This window comes from Pipistrellus hanaki (genome assembly GCF_964339955.1).
Source record: "Pipistrellus hanaki genome assembly, chromosome: 17".
Taxonomy (NCBI): domain Eukaryota; kingdom Metazoa; phylum Chordata; class Mammalia; order Chiroptera; family Vespertilionidae; genus Pipistrellus; species Pipistrellus hanaki.
Window position 1 is genome coordinate 41,607,900 of NC_140519.1, and position 22,882 is coordinate 41,630,781.

The 22,882-nt window shown below is 39.9% G+C and overlaps 1 protein-coding gene and 1 long non-coding RNA gene across 4 annotated transcripts in view; one reads left to right on the forward strand and one right to left on the reverse strand.

Moving 5' to 3' along the window:
• The window catches only part of LOC311611990, a 567,051-nt gene that overhangs the window by 369,329 nt on the left and 174,840 nt on the right, over positions 1-22,882 (forward strand). The window lies entirely within an intron of this gene.
• The window catches only part of CPQ (carboxypeptidase Q), a 311,444-nt gene that overhangs the window by 196,414 nt on the left and 92,148 nt on the right, over positions 1-22,882 (reverse strand). For all 3 annotated transcript variants that reach the window (XM_084864576.1, XM_084864577.1, XM_084864578.1), the window contains one exon: positions 20,650-20,857. In XM_084864576.1, coding sequence (XP_084720702.1) covers positions 20,650-20,857 — 208 coding nt within the window. The remainder of the gene's footprint in view (positions 1-20,649; positions 20,858-22,882) is intronic.

The following is a 22,882-nucleotide window of genomic DNA, read 5'->3' on the forward strand; positions in this document are numbered from 1 at the left end:
CTCTATCAAAATAAACCTACGTTTCTATGAAAAGTGAAGTGTTTTTTTTTTGTGTGTGTGTGTTTTGTTTGTATTTTTTTTCGGCCCACATACACTTAAACCGTGTTTATTTGGCCCGTGTTAGCCTTTGAGTTTGACATGCTTGTGCTACATGATAGCCTAACACATTGTAAAACTACTGAAAGTACTTGCAGGATGGACCCAGGGCCGAGGGGGCAAAGGTAACATAGCAGGCAAGCCTTCAGTGTGCTCAGTGTCTCTGAAACAGTCAACAGGCCTCCCATGTGCACATACAATGTGACTGAAACTTCGTGGGCCATGTGCAGAAGTTGATTTTTGGCTCTCAGAAGAAATTTCAGTCATTGTACTATTGATATATGGCTCTGTTGACTAATGAGTTTGCAGACCACTGGGCTAGGAGGAAAAAAGCCTGAAGGAGTAGAGTGAGAGGTACTAGTAGGTCTCATCTTATTACCCTGCCGTGGAGATTTCAGTCACATCCATTTTATTAACACAATTTTGCATTAATGATTTTCATTTAGGTAGAAAAAGAAATAACATTCGCTTTATTTGAGACGTGCTAGGCAAAGAATTTGGAAGGTAAGCCAGGAATTGGAAATAAAGATTAAACTCAAAGTAGGTAGAAGATTATATGACAAAGGCAAACAAGCCTGCCCGTCTTGATGAGGCCTGGCACAAGTTGGAGAAAACTAATAGTCTAAGAGGAACAATCGTAATTAAAAGCTGGGGGGAAGTGAAGAACCCTGAGAAAGGCTTAGATTCCCCCAAGACTGTTATGACTGTGTTCTCCTAAGACTTCCTATTTCTCTTATTAACCTTGGGCCAATCTTCCGTGAGGTACAGTCTTCATGTCCGCATCTTCTCTGCACTCAACACCGAGGCCCCAGAGGACAGACATCAGCATCCTGCCTCACCTCCAGCCACGTCCACACATGCTTCGTGCTCTTCCCTGCTTTATCATCATTTCTGAATGCCATGCTTATTGGCAAGAAAACAGACATTCGCATTGCAGGACACAATTCACTAAAGCAATCAGTTCTTCTACCCGGCTGGTATGGCTCAATGGCTGAACGTCAACCCATGAACCAGGAGGTCACAGTTTGATTCCTGATCGGGCCACATGCCCAGGTTGTGGGCTCGATCCCCAGAAGGAGGCATGCAGGTGGCTGCCAATCAATGACTCTTTTTCATCATTGATGTTTCTATCTCCCCTTCTCCCTTCCTCTCTCTGAGATCAATATATATATATATAATCAGTTTGAATTATGAATTCAGTATCTAATGTCTGCCTAGTATTATGCTAAACTCAATTTTTTTGCAGCATAAAGATGGTCATGACTCACCTCTTCCCTGTCTGCCTTTCTGATCAGCCTTGCTTCCCTTTCTCCTGGAGATCCAAACTGGGTCAGCAATCTCCAGTTATGGGGAATCCAGGGACAAGAAAAGCAACAGGAGGCAAATACCAGTGGGGGACCAGTATTCAGAAAGCATATAATAAATATTCATTGGCCATCTGACCACCAAAAAGTCTGATCTGGCTACAATGTGCACAGAACTTATAAAAGAACGGCTGAAAAACGCTGTGCTACCGAGGCCTTCCACACTTACTCCGCTGGGAAGAGTTTTCATTTTTCATTTTGAGAGCTGACCAACAGCCCAGTGAAAAATCTCCCCTGACTGTGCATCCTTCTGCGAGGAAAAGACTGCTTCCAGGCAAACAAAGCTCTTCTCACATCTTCTGTTCAAAGCAGATGCCTGGAAGAAATGACCTCAGAAGAGGTCTCAATATGGTCCTCAAGCAGAGAGGGTGGGGGTGTTTTCCTTGTTTTGTTTTTTAATGAACATGCAGATGCTCCTCAGATCCCTCTGGCACTGCTTTCTGGCACTCCACATTTTTGGCCTGCGGTTACTTATTTATTTTCCAATTCCAGTTGACATTCAATATTATATTCCTCTTACAAATCTGCTTCTTCCCTAGTAATCGTGCACAACTGGCTGCCAAATTTTAGTCAAGGCTGTTCGTGACTGGGCAAATCCATAGGTGGGCTGCCCATGCTTATAAACAAAGCCAGGGGAGCAGTTCAATTACAGGCCTGCCCAGGCGGGGTGGATGGGTCTAAGCCAAGCATGTCAAACTCTCGGCCCTCGGGCCGCATGCCTCCTTTATTTGAAATAGTTAGCCTTTGAGTTTGACATGCTCGGCTAGGCAATTTCAACCTACACGAAAAAGGAGGGCCTTGACCAACTTCCCTAGCCAGTCACATTAGAGAGATATCAAACAGTTACCTAAGGCTCACCAGACACCAAGCCTGGCTTCTGGGCAAGAACACCCTATTTTAATTTCTTGGTACATACTTTCTACTTAGCACTGTACAAAAAATATAAGGCCTAGCCCTTGCTTTCATGGAAGTTTTGATCCAGTGAATGCATGTAAAACCACCAGAAAATAGATCTTTCCTTAACCACCTTTTTACTTCTTTTTCAACACAGCAATGATCAAATATGAAGCAATACATGTTTATTTTTTATGTCCTCCACCAGAATGCAGGCTATACGCCTGTAGAGGTTGCTTTTGTCTTGTTCTCCTCTGTATCTCAGCCTAGGATAGGCCTGGTCCATATAAAGTACTCAATAAACATTTACATATGCATGTAGCCAAGGTACCAGGTGCTGCTTTAGATACTGAGGCTAAGGCAGTTCCTCAGGATCTGATAAGGTAAACAAGGGTCCTTCTTTCACTGCACCTATAGCATGATGAGAGAAGACAGATCGCAAAGAAGTTTACAAATAAATAAGCCAAGAGAATATCAACGAAGAATGTTTCATCAAGAAAACAAAACCTAGCACCCTTGAACACTCTCCACCCCATCATCACATCCAAGTCACCAGCAAGTCCTGACATCTTTGTCTACAAAACAGCCCAAACTGACCACTCCATACCATAATCCACTGCTACTGCCATAATCCTGCCACCACTATTTCTCACCTGGACCCCTGCAACAGCTTTCTACATGTCTGTTCTTCGTAGTAACATTTCTCCTCCCCACAAGCGATGCCTCCTCCCACAGCCAGAGATTTCCTAGGGCAGCGGTCACCAACCAGTGGTCCGTGAGATCTGAGAGATTGGCGACCACTGTCCTAGAGCATACATCAGAATATATGACTCTTCTGCTTAAAATCCATTTTCATTAGGGTACAATGCAAGCTCCAAACCAGGACTGACATGACTTTCCATGAAGATGGGGCCCTGCTGACCTCCCTGGCCAGCCACTTCTACCTCTCTCTCCCTTCCACCCCTGTTCTTGGCACACCGCCTTCTGCTCAGAGTCTAAAACAGGCCAGTGGCTCTCCCTGCGGAGTTTTTGCACTAGTTCTGCTCAAAAGGCTCTTTGCCCAGCTTTCTGTGTCCAATGCCATCAATTGGTTTTGCCCAACTATGGGATTCTTCAGACCAAGCACATGTATTATTTAGCACAAAACTAAATAACAAAGAAAAGTGTGTGTTGTCTGCTCCATTTGGTACTTTATTTCGTCATTCACAATCAGCTTTTACAATGAGTAAGTTTCATCACTGAATTACCGACAATATCAAACCTTCCAAAACATGTACATTCAGAGCCAAAGCTTACAGGCTAGAAAAATAAAGGTTCTCTCGTAGATCAAATATTGACCCAAAAAAACTCAAAATACAAAAAAACCACATACACAAAAATCAATGCCCTGCATTAAAACCATCTGCTCTGTCTGTGTACTTAAAACATAATTTGTATTACTCTTTCAGAAGGTCTGTTAAGTGACCGGTAACAGCCAGTGCAAGGCCAAGGGAAAGAATTTCACTGTGAGCATAAGCAAACAGCAAATGTCACATGAATTACCAGTGTTCAGAGGCGAAATCCCGCCTGTGTCTATAAAGGGTGATCCCTCTTTTCCTGTTCTCAGGGTGTGTTAAGAATATAATGATTCATAGATTAGAGCCTGCCACAGTGCCCTGGCCTTGAATTTCAGAATGTTCTACTTGGTTCAAGGAAAATCTTACCTTCTTCTAAAAACTTTCCCGTGACATTTGTGCCATAGATTCTCTTTCCAGCAAGTGAGAGCCAGCAAAATCAATCAGACTGTGTGGCAAAAGGGGGAAACTGTTTAAGGACATGTTAGTCATACCAGGCCAAGAATTGCCAAACGTTAGCCAGTATTGGGGACTGTCCAAAATGTCAATATTTTTAAAAATTTAGGTAATTGATTTATATATTAAACAAATATGTGCCCTAACAGGTCTGGAAAGCATCAATGGTAATAAGTATAAGTAAGAATCATAAGGCTTCTTAAAATATGGGTGTGGGAAGCATCAGTGGTACTAAGCATAAGTACTAGTAAGTTTCATCACTGAATTACCGACAATATCAAACCTTCCAAAACATGTACATTCAGAGCCAAAGCTTACAGGCTGGAAAAATAAAGGTCTCCCCCAGCTATGGAGGGAGAGATATCATCAATAGTTTACAGGAGGATACTGCTGGGCCTTTACCTTTCAAGTTGGAAGTTATTAAGAAATCTAATTTATTAACTGTGATTTGCCAATGGAAGGATGTAGGCATCTTATGCTGAGTCACTATCACCTCTTTTTTTCTTGACAACTTCTAAGAAGAACCGTACTGTATTCCAAGGTTCCATTTGGGTTAACCATGAACAAGTAAGAACAGGGAAGAGACAGATAGGCCACCTGCATTGTGATCTGGGTGCTTGATAAGGGTGTCTCCAGTGGTGCCATCTGGTGTGTCCTGGCACTTTGTCACCCCAATTGCTGTTTGCCTGAACAAATTTAGTTTCCCCTAGACAGGTCAGCTTAAATGGACTTGTATTACCTAGCTGACATCTGTCAAAAGAAGAGTGAAAGATTTCTCCAAGCCCTGAATTGACGAAGAGAGGGAAGCAGAGAGAGGGAGAGAAGGAGAGAGGGAGAGGTGAGCAGAAGCAAGGAGAGGGCAAGAAGCTGGGAAATGTGCAGAGCAGGAGGATGAGGGTCAGTATATAGTACTTTTATCCTCACCTACAAATGTAATGCCAGAAGGTGGAAAAAGAAGGAAAAGCACCGCTTCCAATCACATTTGAAAAGACAAATACTTGTATTTGAACACATGGTTGAACACATGAAATATGAAAATAGTACAAACTGCCCTCACTCTAAGCTGGCATCATTTGTGTCTGTTTGCTGGGTGTGGTGTTTTGTTTTGTTGTGTTTTTCAGTAAGAAAGAAATAGCAGTGGAAAATCTGACCTGCTTTGGAGAGGACCAGTGCTCTTCTCCATCCCAGCTGGAACAGGCTTCAGGAACAGGCAAGGGCAAGTGGCTGAGTGATTTCGTTAACCAAGTCTTGATTTTGAGGTTAGCGTATCTGCAGATCTGCTCTTTCCTCCCTAGGTCTAGGGGAGTTGCCAATACGGGCAAAAGCAGTGATGATCCTGGATGGAAGGTGCCATGGGGCAAATCTCTGGAAGGAGAGATATCTTAGTTTCCAGGAAGGTACTGCCTGTGCCTTTACCTTTTAAGTTGGAAGGTACAAGAAAATCTAATTTATTAACTGTAATTTGCCAATGGAAGGTACTGAATAAAGAGAAGAAGGTAGGGACATGAGGGATGGATAGGAATCAAGTTGGCCTCACAGAAAAACATTAAAATCCACTTTCCAAAGCAAAGGGCCCAAGACTATAGTGATCTCTTCAAACTGGCCGACATCATTAATGCTAGTGTTAGTATATTTGTTGGCAGATTTGTCCTTTCTTTATTTTTTTAAAAATATATATTTTATTGATTTTTTACAGAGAGGAGGAGAGAGGGATAGAGAGCTAGAAACATCGACTAGCTGCCTCTTGTACACCCCCTACCGGGGATGTGCCCGCAACCTATGTACATGCCCTTGACCGGAATCGAACCTGGGAACTTTCAATCCGCAGACCGATGCTCTACCACTGAGCCAAATTTGTTTCGGGAGATTTGTCCTTTCATTCTCCTGATCTGGTCTCAGTTGGACTTGGGCTTCTTTTATAACTTTTCCTAAAATGATCTTTAAAAAAAAAAAAAACACAAAAAAAACACACCCCATCTGTGAATATTTTTCCTTTATTTCAAGTTTAGTTAAAAAAACAAAAAACCTTTTCAAAATGCCCTAGGATACAGTCTTGATCAGGTTATGCAAATGCAAAATGTGTCTAAAGCTCCCTGCCTCTCAAGGCTCTTGCGAGGAAGTGATATTAATAAGGTACCTCATACTTAAAAGCTGTTTACTGTATGTTAGCTATTTCCTTTTCCCCACTTTGAATTAAGATACTCCTAGAACTTAACAGCAGAAAAATCTAGAGCAGTAATGGGCCATATTTAGGCATATATCCATAAACATGTGTTCTTACGGAAATAAATCCAATTCAAGATAAAAAAAATTGATGTAACATCACAAAGCCTATTCAGGGCATTTAGGAGAACCAGATTCCCTTTTTAAAAATTATTCCAATGGAGCAGTATTTAAAATACACCATGGGGTTATGGATGCAGCTGGTGCTAAGCAATGTGAGGCGTGTAAGCAGGAAAGATCTATTTCACGGCTCCTTTTCTTAGCAAGAGAAGATGGCATTTCATCGGCCTCACCTCCCTGGAGAGTAAAAATCAAGCCCCACAGGGAAGCCAGGCAGTGGGTATATAGGCTCTCCCCCTGCTGAGGAAAGGAAGCAGAGAGCCAGGGAAAAGCTTGGCTCTTCACAAGGTAAGTCTGCACTGCCTGTGAGCGCTCAGGACAAGGTTCACTTTGCTAAAAGTCCTATCAACATGAGCAAAGCAGCACCATCATGTGGCATTTAAATCCTTAAAAAAATACCACTTTGGTGGAGCAGGACTCACAGATATTAAACCAATGCATGCCTAAATTAATGTACACGTAATCCTGGGATCATCCCATACACAGAAAGGTGGCTGATTCAATTCCTGGTAAGGGCACATGCCCGGGTTGTGGGCTTGATCCCCACTAGGGGGCATGCAGGAAGCAGAGAATGATCTGCACTCTTACATTGATGTTTCTCTCTTCTCCTTTCCTCTCTCTAAAACTCAATAAACTGTTCTTTGAAGAAAAAAACACACAAAAAACTCTCAATAAACGAGAATCCTGAACCAGAGGGCTTCATGGGTAAATTTTACCAAAGAAAAACTAATACCAATCTTTCTCAAGCTATTCCAAAATATGCAAAAGGTCTGAAGACCCCTCCAAGGACATTTTATGAGGCCAACATTATCCAAATTCCAAAACCAGGTAAAGAAACTACAAAAAAGAAGAAAATTATAGGTCAATATTCCTGATGAACATAGTTGCAAAAATCCTCAACAAAATGTTAGCTAACGGAACCCAGCAATACAATAACAAGATTATAAGCATAATCAAGTGGGATTTATTCCTGGGATCAATCAACATGACACACCAAATAAGTAAAATGAAGGATAAAGATCAGATGATAATATCAATAGATGCATGGAAAGCATTTGAAAAAAATCCAACACCAATTTATGATAAAAATTTTCAACTGAGTTGAAATTGAAGGACCATACCTCAACACAATAAAGCTAATATCATACTCAATGGGGGAAAATTATAAACATTTCTAACTGCCATTATTTGAAGATTCCATGAAACTCTATATCGAGAACCCTAAAGATTTCACACAAAAAACTACTAGAATTAAAACTACTAGAATCGCCTGGCAGGCATGACTCAGTGGCTGAGCATCAATCTATGATCAGGAGGTATCAGTATGATTCCCAATCAAGACATATGCTCGGATTGAGAGCTCCATCCCCAGTGTGGAGTACGCAGGAAACAGCTGATCAATGATACTCTCTCATCATTGATGTTTCTATTTCTCTTTCCCTCTTCCTTCCTCTCTAAAATAAATTTTTTTAAAAAATACTAGAATTGATAAATGAATCAGTAAAGTAGCAGGATACAAAATAAATATTCAAAAATCTATAGCATTTTTTATGCTAATAATAACTATCAGAAAGAAAAAAAAAAAGAAACTAAGAGAAGAATCCCATTTACACTTGCATTAAAAAAACACACCTAGGAATAAATTTAAGCAAGGAGGTAAAAGACCTGTATTCAGAAAATTATAATATATTGAAGAAATAAATTGAAGAAGATTCAGATTAATGGAAACATATACTGTGCTCATGAATAGAAAGGATTCAAACCATTAAAATATCCATACACCCAAAACAATCTATAGATTCGATGAAATTCCTATTAAAATACCAATAACTTTATTCAGAGAACTAAAATAAACAATCCAACAGTACATTGAATCACAAAAGATCCCAGATACCCACAGCAAAATCAAGAAAGACCAAAATCAGAGATACCATGCACCTGATATCAAACTATAATTCATTCAAGGCCATAGTAATCAAAACAGCATGGTACTGACATAAAAACAGACACATAAATCAATGAAACAGAATAGAGAACCCAGAAATAAACCCAGGCCTATATGGTCTACTCATATTTAACAAGGGAAACAAGAATATAGAATGAAGTAAAGACAGTCTCAATAAATGGTGTTGGGAAAATGGAACAGATACATGCCCCCGCAAAACTAGAGCACCTTGTTACACCATATACAAGAATAAACTCAAACTGGATTAAAAACATAAATGTAAGACTGAAACCATAATACTCCTAGAAAACATAGGCGGTAAAATCTCAGAAATTTCCTGTAGCAATATTTTTCTGATATATTTCCTTGGACAAGGAAAACAAAAGAATATAAACAAATGGGACTATACCATGCTAAAAAGGGTTTGCACATCATAGAAAACCATCAAACAAAATGCAAAGAAAACTTACTGAATGGGTGAAGATATTAGCTAATGATAATTCAAATGAGGGGTAAATACCCCAATTTATAAGCCCCACAACTTAAACACCAAAATCACATACAGTTCATTTAAAACATGGGAGCCCTGGCCAGTGAGGCTTAGTTGGTTGGAGTGTCATCCAGTACACCAAAAAGGTCTTGGGTTTGGTTCCCTGCCAGGGCACATATCCAGGTTTCCGGTTAGATCCCCAGTTGGGTACATGGAGGAGGCAGCCAATTAATGTTTCTCTCTCTATCTCTGTCTCTCTCTCTCTCTCCCTTCCTCTCTCTCTAAAAAATCAATAAAAACGTATTCTCAGATGAGGATGTTTTGTAAAAATGGGCAAAGGACCTGAATAGGCACTTCTACAAAGAGGACATACTAGGTACAGATGACCAATAGATGCTCAATGTGTCCTGGCCTGTGTGGCTCAATTGGTTGGGGGTCATCCTGTGCACTGAATGGTTGCTGGCTTAATTTCTTTGACCCCACTGACTCACTAGCCAAGCTAGTTATTCCCTCAAAACCTTAATAATGTGGGAAAGTTGGAGGGAATGAATAATTTACAGTTTTCTGTACTATATCACAGACACTAGGAAACTTTCCCTCCCTGCAAAGACACATCCGTATAGGCTTCTGCAAACCCACACTGGGGCATGTATTTCTCCCAGAAAGGACTCTTTGAAAACACATTCCTCAAAATGAGCACTGCATAGCAAAAAAAGAAAAAGAAAAAAATTCTGGACAAACACAGAAGCAATTGCTAGATTTCAGATTTTTTGCTCATTTAACAATTACTAGCAATTACGTATGGGTTGAAGGCTCTTAATTTGCATATGGTATACACTGGTAGTGATAAACTAAAAAAATATTCAGTAGTTATTACTCCAAAGCTCATGCTGTTAATAGAGGTTTAGAGGAAATGGTATTGATTATACCCTGCCACTTCTCTAGAATAATTTGGATTCCTATGGATACAAAAAAGTGAATTCCTTTCAAAGCTTCAAATGTTCAAGCTTATAAAATACTAGCTTTGACAATTAAGCACTTTGTATTTTTTTATGCTTTATCAAAAAGAATGACAGTAATGAATTTTAATATATACCCTTTTAAAAATTCATGAAACCACTCGGTAAAAAAGAAGGTTGGAGGTTCTTCTTTACAAAAGTGTGCTAGTTAATACATGTAACAGGAATAAATGAATTAGAAAAACACTTGCAACCAGCAATGCAATGATTGATTCAGGTAAGGCTTATCAACACATGCTAAACTTTCATTGGGCAAAATTTGACTGGGTAAAATAAGATTCACAAAATCTCAACACATCTCATCAAAGGCCTTTCCAGTGAAGAAATCCAGAGATACTGCTTTAGACAAGTGGTCAAACTTAGCCTCACTAATAAGGAAAACTGATATTGCTTCCTTGTGTAATGCAATAGGAGGGACACAACATTATCTATACAGAATTCTTGCCAAAAATATTTAATCTGAATCTAATAAGAGGAAATAATAAGTCCAAACTGAGGTACACTGTGCAGATGGCTGCCCTATGTATTCTTCCAAAGTGTCAGTGTAAAGAAATATCAAAAGGCGAGGGAACAATTCCAGAGTAAAGGAGACTAAAGACACATGACAACTGAATGTAATGTGCATCTTTGATTGCATTCTGAAAAGTTTTTTTAAAGCAGGGACATTATTGAGAGTGAGGGACAATTGGGGAAATCTAAATATGGATGGACTGTACGTTATGTAATATTTATATAACAATCCAAAATATCATTGGTAGGAGAGTGGTCTTGCATTATGCTAGAGAAGGTCCTTGTTATTATGCAAATGCAATGCATGTTAATGTGTTTGTGGGTAAAGTGTTTTCAAGATGGTATCTATCTTACTTTCATATGATCCAAAAATGTGAGAGAGCACATGCAAATGTGGTAAAATGTAAAATACTGAATGAGGGTGAGGGGCCTATGAGTGGACACAGAAAGCAACAAAAAATTGATGTTAAAATTCATCAAAACTTAAAACTTCTCATCAAAAGACAGTTAAGACAAAAACAAAAACAAAAACAAAACAAACAAACAAACATACAAAAACAGGCAAGATACCACTGGGTGAAAATATTTGCAAAGCATATGTCTGAAAATGTATCTAGAACACATAAAGAATTCCCACTACTCAATGTTTTTAAAACAACCCAATTACAAAATGGGCAACACACTTGAACAGATTTTTCACAAAGGAAGACAGAAATGACCAATGGGCACATGACAGAGGGCTCAACATTATGAATCATCGTGGACAGCAGGTCAGCACTTCAATGCAGTGCCTTCAACACCCACCAGAATGGCCAAAATTAAACAGACTGACAACATCAAATTTTAGTGAGAATGTGGAGCAGCCTGAACCCTCACACATGGCTGGTGGCAATGTAAAATGCTGTCACCTCTGGAAAAAGTTAGGCAACTTCTCTTAAAGAGTATATGAGTCATTTCAACTTTACCACAGATTGATTTTTTTTAAAGTTTTTTTTGGGGGAAGTCTGTGCTTTAGAATGTGGCTTCAGAAAATAGAAGTGATTCAGTATATATTTGTTTATAATTGGTTCTCTATTCTGTTGACATTAGATGGTTTTTCTTACTAGTTATTCATTCAAGAAATATCTCCCGAGGACCTCTCATGTACCCAGCAATTGCCTGTGTACTGAGAATATAATGTCATACAGCAAAGGCAGGTCCAGTCCTCATGGAATTTATATTCTCGTAGAGAGATACATACCAAACAAGTAGGTAGAGAGATCGATAGGTAGAAAGAAGTTACCAAATGTTATTAGGACTCTGAGTATATAGAGTAGATGCTAAGTAAGACAAATAGAGATAGGGGGTGGAAGAAGAGGGAGGGAGGGAAGGAGAGAAGGAAGAAGAGAGAGAGAGAGAGAGAGAGAGGGAGAGGAAGAGGGAGGGGGAGAGGGGAAGAGGGGGAGAGGAGGAGAGGGGGAAGGGGGAAGGGGGGAGGGCGGGAGAGAGAGTAAGAAGTAAGTTCTACTCTACTAGGGTAGATCTCCCATTGAGATCTGAAGACTGAAAGAAAGCAGCCATAGAAAAAGCTGAGAAAGCAGCATTCCAGACAGAGGGGTTAGTGAGTGCAAAGGCCCTGAGGCAGAAAGTAGTCTGGAAGATATTTTAAATAAAAACACTTGGTTCATCTTGGTCAGCTGGCCACTGATGCCTGGTCCAAGTCACCATATCTTGGCATGACATGCAGGAACAGTACCAAGCATTCATTGCAGGCCAAAAAGAGTGGAAACGACGGGAAAGAGTTTTAAGCCCAAGACTTAGTAGACTACCACAGTGAGTTACTGAAACCAGGAGTTAAACAGAACCAAGGTCTCTGGAGCCCACACTGGGGAGCATTCTGGATCGGCTGCTTTTTAGGATAGGTCAGTTCCTATCTACCTACATGCTTAGTCCTATCATTATCTAATGATGATAACAATGATAAGATAATGACGATCGAAGTAAGATGTCAGTTATGTTTCACTGATGCATCAGGTTCTATGTCTAGTGCAGCGGTCACCAACCTTTTGGGCCTCACGGAGCACCAGTGGTCCTCAGATCACCAGTTGGCAATTGCTGCTCCAAAGGTTTATTTAGTGCATTTTATTCCCCGTTGGGAATAAAATGCACTAAATAAGAGGTAAACAGTATTCTCCCCAAGTTACAGATGAGAAAACAGGCTCGGATTGGTTAAGTAATATACATAAGGTCATGCAACCTCTGAGCGGTAGAGCCTGCATTTGAGCCAGGTCTGCCTTATTCCAAATCCTACTGCACATAGTGTTGCCTTTGTAAGTTGCCAAATCTCCCTTGTAGTACCTTCTGGTTGATACTTTGGCTAAAGAAGCTGAAGGGTCATTTGGATGCAAAAGGATATCAGCAAGTTTCACCTTTAGCTTTGATGGGAAAGAGAGGAAGAAAAAAAAAAAAGGAGAGAGAGGGAGAGAGATAACAAAAACACACACAATTATAAAAGACTGACTTGAGACTACTCAAAATTATTTTGGCTCAGATGCTATACCAGACATTTTTCAAAGGGCACTGCACAAGCAAACAACAATGTCAGAATCCTGAAACCTGAATTCAAAATGCATTAATTTCTTTTTACCAGCAGAGATTCAGAAAAACATGCCACAGTGATGTGACTCTTAAGCATTTGCTTTTGATCATCAGAAAGCTGGAAAGTAGGTGGTGAGCATTTATATATGTTTTAAAAATTATGAATGCAAAAATAGCAGCCAAGAATACATTTTTATATCAAGGTTAAAAGCTGATGAAAAATGACAGTCTGTACTAGGAATGCAAACAGGCCATTAATTATAGCAGCTTCACAAAGCACCAGAATAATATGCAGTTTGCAATACTTTACCAACATTTACATAACTATATAGCCTCCTCTCAGATCCCAGAGATTCTATTTTCGATAAGTAGCAATTCAAAAGGTTAGTCACCTCATCTATATTATTATTCAACTTCTGTGGATGTGAAATGGTAGCACCTTCAATTTACATGTTATCAAACCAGATAGGCTGCCTCTAAGTTCTTTTTTCTCATCTATTCCAGCATGACTGTGCAACGGGCATTGTGCACAACCCTGGGGTTAAGGAGATAAATGAGAAACACAGTGTGTCTCCAGGGAGAACTCCCAATCCAGAGAGAGAACCAGACTAGTAAACACACAACCCCAACAGAGTTTGGACAAATTAAAGAGATGGAGATCAAAATGGCAATATGATGTTAGGGGGTGTCTCCCAACCAGATACCTACAATTATAATAGTGATATTAAATAAATTAAAGTTGTATTTTCCTTCCTTCCTTCCTTCCTTCCTTCCTTCCTTCCTTCCTTCCTTCCTTCCTTCCTTCCTTCCTTCCTTGTCTTCTTTTCCTTCTCCTTCTCTCCCTTCCTCTTTTATTCAATAAGTACATTTAGTTGTGAGTTAAAAAACTGTAGAGTAATAGCGTTTTACATGTATGAAACCCTATGTGCTGGGCAATAACAATGCCTCTTTTAATCCTCACCCAATGTCGGGAAGAAGGCACAGTTGTCCCCCCCATCGTACAGATGAAACAGAGGCACAGAGCGTTTACACAGTTTGCCAACGCCACACATCTGGCCAGTGGCTGAACAAACATCCAGAATTGGGGCTCTGGGGTCCACTGCCTGAGTCTATCCATTGTGAGCTGGTATGCCTGTCACACTATCTGATGCAATAATAAGGACTCAGTGATTAAAGAACATTTTGGGATTTCTAATAAAAGGCCTTCTAAACAAAGAGCCTGCCTCTCAAAAATCAGAGGGAGGGGGAAACGGATGATGAGAAGAAAAAAATGGCCGCCTTCAGTGTTCATCTTCCCTGGCTCCCCCCTTGGGGGCACAGGGGCCCTCCACCTGCATAAATGATGAGGATTGGTATTCTGCTTGATTACTGTGCATCTGTCAGGAGACTCCGAGTGAACTCAGCAAAAATCAAACAAAACAGAAAGCCACAAAAAATAAGGAAGGAAAACAACCTACACACCAAGGCTGGCCCAGTTGCACCATATGAGTCACTGGTACTTTCCTTCTTTTGTAATCATGTTTGCCCTGCGAAAGCAGCAATATTTCAAAACAATATAAATCAAGCGTGATAGCTAATTATGCTAAGGTCACACCAAAGACTAAACCACCAGGACATCAAAAATCCTGGGAAGTGGAAGTGTGAAGTAGCAGCATTAATAACCTCCCATTAAAAAACAATGGAGGGGGAACCAGCTCTTTTCCCTGAGGACCACTGGCTTTCCAAAATCAGCCTCTTAAGACATTTCATCTCTGCCCTGAATGTTTCTAGCTGGCCCTCTGATTACAGAAATGTTCAGGATGAAGAATGTTCCATAAATTGTAATGTCTTTAATCAGGGCCCTCTTTGAAGCTATTTAACTCTCTGGATGTAGCCCAACCAGTGCTTATATCATGTCATTTATCGACTCTATTAATGATCATTACAGGGATTGATTTATACGTTTCCACGGTGCTCTCACCAGATGGTATGACACCCTCCCTCTGTGACACTCCATAAACATCACCTGGACTCACTCATGTCTCTCCAGCGGAATGTTTAATCAGATCTTAGTCATCTTCACACTGGATTGCTTCTCTTCCTCCTCTTCTTCGCTATACCTCTCCATCCAGCACACAAAGGCAAAGCGATAGAAAACATAAACCAGTAGTATTCATGAAGCCAAGTTCTATCAATAACTCATTCCCACTTCAATGAATTCTTACCCAGTGCAGGGATGCAATTTTCACAGTAAAGTAAAGGGACAGCTTTTGCTTTCTTTGCTGATTAAAATTTAGTCTGTGTTCAATTATCTTGGGCAATGGAGAAAATAACTAGAAAAAAATATGTATATTTGGCAATGGGAGTACAACAGACAATTTGGCCTCAAGAGAATTACTTTCTAAATTATATTTTACTTGGACTAATATAAAAATTGCATTGTATTGTTGAGCTCGCGTGTGAAGAAAGCAGGAGGCAGAGGTCCCAGGGTGCACTGCATTGCAAGAAAGCCAGCTTAGGCTTTGAAACTGCCTTGGGTGATCTAAAAAGTGGATAATAAAGAAATGGAAATGCTTAACTGTTTTTCTTACAAAATATAAAAACCAGATTAATGGGACTGTTTCATAATCGCTGAAAACTGAAAATGTCTAAAAGCCTTACCAATTATGTAGCCTTCAAATCAGCTCCCTCTCCTGAAACCTGTATTTCTCATTACTCTCTTGTCCCTAAGCCAGGTGGAGGGAAGCGGAAACTGAGGCAGACTGGAGAGGACACATCCCATCAACAAAAGGACTTTGGAGTCATTTCCTTGGCTGGAGTTTGCTGATGTAACCAGATCTGGTTTTTCCCTACAAACCACAAACCCTTATTTCTATGTATAACTCATGACTATAAACTATTGGGCCGAACTGAACACAGATTCATCCCAACACTTTTAATCCTTGCCTATTATAAACTTGGACTTCTCCAGCTTCCCATCAAATGGAACCAGTTCTGATAATGTTATCCCTTCTGCTGTCCCTCTTCATCCATTGCCTTCATCTATACTCTCATTGTATCATATCTGCATGATTAGAACAGTTTCCTGTTTTCTTCTCAAAGCATGCTATGCACAGTCACCAGATTTATCTTTCTAAGCAGTAGCTCCCCAACTTTGCCTTGCATCAGAATCACCTGGGGATGCTAGTTGTACCACAAGTCCCACACCCAAGCATTTTTAAATTTAATAGGTTTCAAATGGGGCCTGATAATTTGCATATCGACAAGCTCCCAGATGAGGTGGATGATGGTGTTTCAGGGACTATATTTAGAGAAATAGTACTCTCAAATATCACCCCCACTTTCACCCCATTCAGTGATTCCCCATTTCCTCCACATTAAACTTAAATATTCCTCCCCAGCCTAGAACTTTGGGTTCTTATAACCTGGTCTCTTCCTCTCACCCCACAATAACATTTCTCTGATCTCCAATGAAACCTTCTGGCTTCAGCCAAACTGGTCTGCTTGTGTATTACCCAAGTGCATTATATGCTCCCACCTTCTTGCCTTGATCAGGTGTAGAATGTCTTTCCTCTTTCTTTCTCTTGTTCAAGTAACTTTTTCATGGAGTACACCCCAAACCCATATCTCAGTGAAGCCTGCCCTAATCAGATTATCTCTGATCTATTGTACTATCTCTTCTGGATTCCTATAGCATTAGCTCTCCAGGTTGCTTGGGGTAAACTAGAGGGTGAGGGTAAGGGAGAGAGATCAACCAAAGGACTTGTATGCATGCATATAAGCCTAACCAATGGACACAAACACCAGAGGGGTGAGGGCATGAGTTGGGGGTGGGGGTGAGGACACATATGTAATACCTTAATCAATAAATAAAATTAAAAATAAAGTGCTTAGCATTTAGAAATAAGAGTCATACTCAGAGTCTCTAATGAATCATAATGTAAGTATCTATGTTTTCCAATGGTTTTGAGTTCTACAGCATCAGTCCTCAACCTGTGGGTCAGGAGGAGATTCACAGGTTGAGAACCGCTAGTAGGGTCATCTAAGACCATCGGAAAACACAGTTATTTACATTACGATTCATTAACAGTAGCAAAATTACAGTTATGAAGTAGCAACAAAAATAATTTTATGGCCAGGACCGGTTTGGCTCAATGGATAGAGCGTCGGCTTGGGGACTGAAGCGTCCCGGGTTCGATTCCGGTCAAGGGCATGTACCTTGGTTGCGGGCATATCCCAGTAGGGGGTGTGCAAGAGGCAGCTGATCGATGACTCTCTCTCATCGATGTTTCTAACTCTCTCTCTCTCTCCCTTCCTCTCTGTACAAAATCAATAAAATATATATTTTTTTAAAAATAAAAATAATTTTATGGTTGGGGGTCATCGCAACATGAGGAACTGTATTAAAGGGTCGCTGCATTAGGAAGGTTGAGAACCACTGTGCTAGAATATGCACAAGATGATGTGGCACTACCGGAAAGAGGTATCTCACCTGGGGTTGAATATCAGGGAGGGCTCTGCAAAAGAAACATTTAAGATGAATCTTGAGGGACATTGTGAGACAGTGAGAAAGGAAATAGGATGCTGAGGAGGAGAAAGCACTTGCAAACTTGGAGGAAATGTGGCACATTGGGGAAGTATCAGTGATTCCTGACTACTAGAATATAGAATAATAATGGGAAATGGAGCTGCTAAATATGTACTTTTTGAAATGAATGAACCCAGGACATGGAGTAACTAGTAAAAATAATGAATAAGGGAAGAAAAAAGTAATCAAGAGCATATAACTTAAAGGCAAACTGATGACATTCTCTTCATGAAGATAGAAAATGCAGTAGAAAGAAGTGAAAGGCTGAGATTGCTTTTGAAAGAAACTAACACTGAGATAACTATGAAACATCCACAGAAGAATCAGCAGGTAGCTGGACATAAGGGTCTGGAGCTCAGGCAGTAGTAAGAATAGGAGAGGTGGTTGAAGCCACAAGTGTACAGGGATTGCTCAGGAAGAATATTCTGAGTGACAAGCCAGAAAATAGCGAAGGAAGTGGAAAAGAGAGAGTGGGAGGTATAGAAGGAGGGAGAGAGAGAGTGAGAGTGAGAGAGAAGATATCAGAAAAGCAGTCAAGATATAAAGTAATATTGTGGCCTGAAAAATGTCCACTATGTTTGATAATAAGTCAACTATTTGTGACCTTAACAAGTTCCATTTCTATACTAGCAAAAGCCAGGTTAAAATGGTCGGTGGGGTGAATGAAAGATGAAGAATTACAGATAGGAGGGAATATAAAACACTTTTTAAGGAAAATTGACTCTAAGAAACAATTAGCTAGAAGTGGACAAAGAGACAGAACTTGTTTCATTTGGTTTTAATTTTTCAGGATACAAGACTTAAACATGTAGATATGCTTAATTCTTTGAACTTTTTTTTTTTAATATATTTTATTGATTTTTTACAGAGAGGAAGGGAGAGAGATAGAGAGCTAGAAACGTCAATGAGAGAGAAACATTGACCAGCTGCCTCTTGCACACCCCCTACCGGGGAGGTGCCCGCAACCAATGTACATGCCCCTGACCGGAATCGAACCTGGGACCCCTCAGTCCGCAGACGGATGCTCTACCAATGAGCCAAACCGGTTTCGGCTAATTCTTTGAACTTTTATTTCCCTACCTATAAAGTAGGGATAATAAGGCTCCTTCTGCTTGGTTCCTTGGGTCGCTGTCAGAACAAATCAGATGACATATGTGAAAGATTCTAATCTAAGTACTAAGTAAAGGGCAAGGTTATTATGTATTTATAAATGTTGAAAATAAGGAGTTATTAAAGTCAAGAGTCCAGTGAAATATGGTTGGCTATAAAATCAAGAAAAAAATATGTAATCAGTCTAGATCTAGAAATATTCATAAAAATGTCTTCTTAATATACACTACAAGTTGCTGACCCCAATTCTTAGAGGCTAACAGCAGATTTCTAAGTCCTATGCTAGACAAAATTTTTCTGGGGCTCCTGGGTTATAGTCTGGGTTTCCAAACGTCTTCATTACACCAGAAAGAAAAAGAAAAAAAAAGCCAATTAACCCTGGCATTCGGCAGTGCATTATGTCATCTGGGAATTTATTAGTCTTATGAGGAGTAGTTCTTAAATAAATATTGCTGGCAATCACCCAGTTTCCCAAAGCAAAACACTAGCTCCATAATTTAAGTCTCATGACCAGTGAAATCATGGTGAATGGCAACAGCTTTCTCCGTATGTTATTCTAAGGGGTGACTGAGGCATTCTGGGACATAAGCTAGCCATTTTAGGACTTCTGAGAAGATTTACCATCCAACAGAATATGGTCTAATGATTATTCCACTAGGCACCAAACCTTTAAAGACTCTACCAAAGAACATTATTTCTAGCACTATGACATGAGTGGACTAGACTTTCTCTCATAAAACTTCTAACAGGTGGTCTTCACATGTCCCATCTCCTTCCCCTGGGAAGATATTTAACCCCCATAAAAGAAAAATGTCCCTTTCCTTCTTCTCTGCACTTTTGGACAACTCCTTCTGACTTGATTTCCTACTTGCTAATGTACCCTCCTCAATTATTTTATTTTCAAGGGTGTAGGATGCTAATAAAGTTCAAGTAGCTATATTTCCAGCTCCAAATAGTAATTGTGCAGAATAAGCTTTCCTTTACAGTAGGTAACTAAAGACCTGGTCTTGAGAACAAATGTACACTCTACTTGCGATTATTTTTGCATTTCTTTCTCTGAAAGAGATCAGGCTATAATGCTAAAATGGTGCTCCGTGATTCCATGTTTCTCCAATATTTTATCCTTTATGTGTGGCACTACCATACGTAGCTATTCAAGTAGACAAAATGTCTGCACATCAATTTTTAGACCTTTTTATCCACTGAAATGATGAATTTCATCCTAAGACTGAGGGCCAATAAAGCACTTGGCAAATTACTGCCATCAGAACCACAAAGGAAAAGACAAGACTTAGGTTGCCATCACATCATACCACCAAACGTTTATACAGACTTTTATAAATGATCAGTGTCTTTCAGAAGCTTACCTCATTTATCCTTAAAAGAATTTTGTAAATATTTTTTTACTCATCATCACCCATTAGTAGAAGAGAATGCCAAGGCCCAGAGAGTTTAAGAACATTTCCCAAGGCCACACAGTTTTGCAAGGGCTGAACCAGTTCTATATCCAACATCCTCTACTTCCTCAATTCTGCACCATACATGTTATCCACTGTGTTTTTATTTCACTTCTCTGGCAACAATGGAAAGAGCCTGGCTTTCTCTGAAGTCATCCAAAAGTCTCTGATGGGACACAGACGTTAAGTCCGTTATCCCACTAATGAAAATACATAATATGTTGGTTATATAAGGAATGTTACATGATCATCACAAGTGTAGAAAGCTTTTTAAAGGAATGCACAAATGATGCCTAGAATCCTGAAAAGGCCAGATTAGATATTACAAACAAATGACCAAATGTGGGGTAGGGGAAATTCCATGAGCTAACAGGTTTGTTTTTTTTTTTTCATTTGAATGGTTTGTTTTCATTTCCTAAGGACTCCTCTTTCATGGAAAACTCTGTTTTTTTTAAAAAAAAAATTTCAAAGTAGCATCATGACAAACCTGTAAATGGAGAAGGAAGCCACCGACCGAATGAGGGATGCCAAAGCCCCCACTTTGGCAGCTTCCACTGCCCCCTGGGTTCGGTATTTCACTGTAGTGGAGTAGTTGGCATAAGGCTGATTGTAAACAACAATCTTCCCTCTTGCTTCTGGGGCCCTTCTCTGCAGTTCATCGAACGAGGTCACCACCAGGACTTCTGCTGTAATGCCTAGAAATAAAAGTCATGTGAGATTAACTTATAGTTTCCGATCAGCCAGGTTGGACGGGCACACGAAGGTCACATACGCTCTATCTGCTCCATCTGGAAAACTGTTTCAGTAGATCAAAGTGTTACAGCCATTTGCCATGGGAGAAAGATTGTGGGGGTTAGCCAGTCTCCCGAGAGAGAGAGAAAAGACATTCAAAAATGTAACATACAACTCATGAGGTTTTTCGACTCCCTGGACCAGCTGGTATTAAATCGCAAATGGCTTGAAAAGATAGTAGGTTTTTTTCCCCTTCTTTCCCACCCTAAGAAGTTACGAGTTTCACAGAATGACAAGAATTATTTAAAAAGAAAATGCATTTTAGGAAGCTCCCGTTGGGATTAATGAAACATATACTTATCTTTTCATAAAACTATTTTGCTATGTTGTTATACAACCTTCCTTCATGACATCATACAAAGGATGGCCATTTATAAAGAATGTGCTTAGAAGCCAATGATGTTCACTAACTTGTTCACTGTTGTTAATCCTCACCAGAGGATATTTTTCCATTGGCCTTCTGAAAGAGTGGAAGGGAGGGGAAGGGACTCAGAGAGAGAAACATCAATGTGAGAGAGACATAAATTGGCTGCCTCCTCCATGTGCCCCTATCAGGGCTGGGAATCAAACCTTAGGTGCCCTTGACCAAAATTGAACCCAGGACCCTTCAGTCCTTGGGCCAATACTCTATATATCCACTGAGCTAAACTGATTAGAGACACTTTTTAAAATATATATATATGTTTTTATTGATTTTGAGAGAGACACATGGATTGGCTGCCTCCTGCATGCCCTGACCTGGAATGGAATCAGGGACCTCCTGGTTCATGGGTTGATACTCAACCACTGAATCACACCTGCTGGGGTGATCTTCATTGACTTTTAACAAATAAGACAAAGCAACCTTTCCCAAGAACCACAAAAAGTCAGCTTATTTTCTTTCCTCCTTTGTACAAAACATTCTTACAGGATGTGGAAATTTCTCAGGCTTCTCAATTTACAGTACTTGTTCACACCAACTACATCACGATTCTTCACATAAAATTTTTGAAGATTCTGTATAGCTGTCCTATGATCCTGTTGTCTCATTTAGAAGAGGCATGCTATCTTTCCTCAGACCACAAGTCTTGCTTGAATTTCCTGATTAGGGAACAGGGTTTCAGAGGTTCCGAGAAGTCATTCAAAAACTGCCAGACCACTGAAGATCCAATTTTATGGAGCAGTTACAGTAACAAAGAAACAAAAAATATATAAAAATATAAAAAAAAGTATTTAGCAACAACGGCCAGATGCAGTGGCTAAATATAACTGCCTAAAAGAAAGTGGCAGGCGCCTACTGTTTTGTGGCTGTAGACACACAGTCATGAAATATGTCAGTTCAAAACCAAAGTATCAACATATATTTGGCATCCTTCCTTAATCTTGCAAACTAGAGAGCTGGGTTTTTTTCTGGAAGTTTAACAGCTGTCATTAAAATATTCACTGTTACTTGGAAAATTCTTTTAAAATACACTGCAGTTATAAGAGAATTCCTGCTTTCAATGTAGATTCCATCACCATGGGCCCTCCGCGCAGGCTCTTCTCCTACTCTAGTTCCACCATCCAGGCTGAATTTTTACTTTTACATTAAAGTGATTGATTGCAGATTTTAAGAACGTCTCCGCTAACATTCAGATCTCAACATTGAATTTATAATCTAAGAAAAGCAACATGCAATTATGGAAAGTAAGGAAGCCACTACTTTTTCACATGGTAAATATGTGCTAAAATACAAGCAAGGGTGCAGTTAGACAGAGTTGGAGAATCATAACTTTCTGAAACCTAGTCACCTTGAAACTTGACTGGCATTAATATTGGCATAGCATGAGAATTTTGTTGATGGTTTTCAGCTGTTCCTAATGAAAAACAGATTCAATGGTTTACCTAAGGGGCGTCCTAGCAATGGGGTAATTTTGGCATCTGGATTGGAGCCACTAGAAATGAAGCCA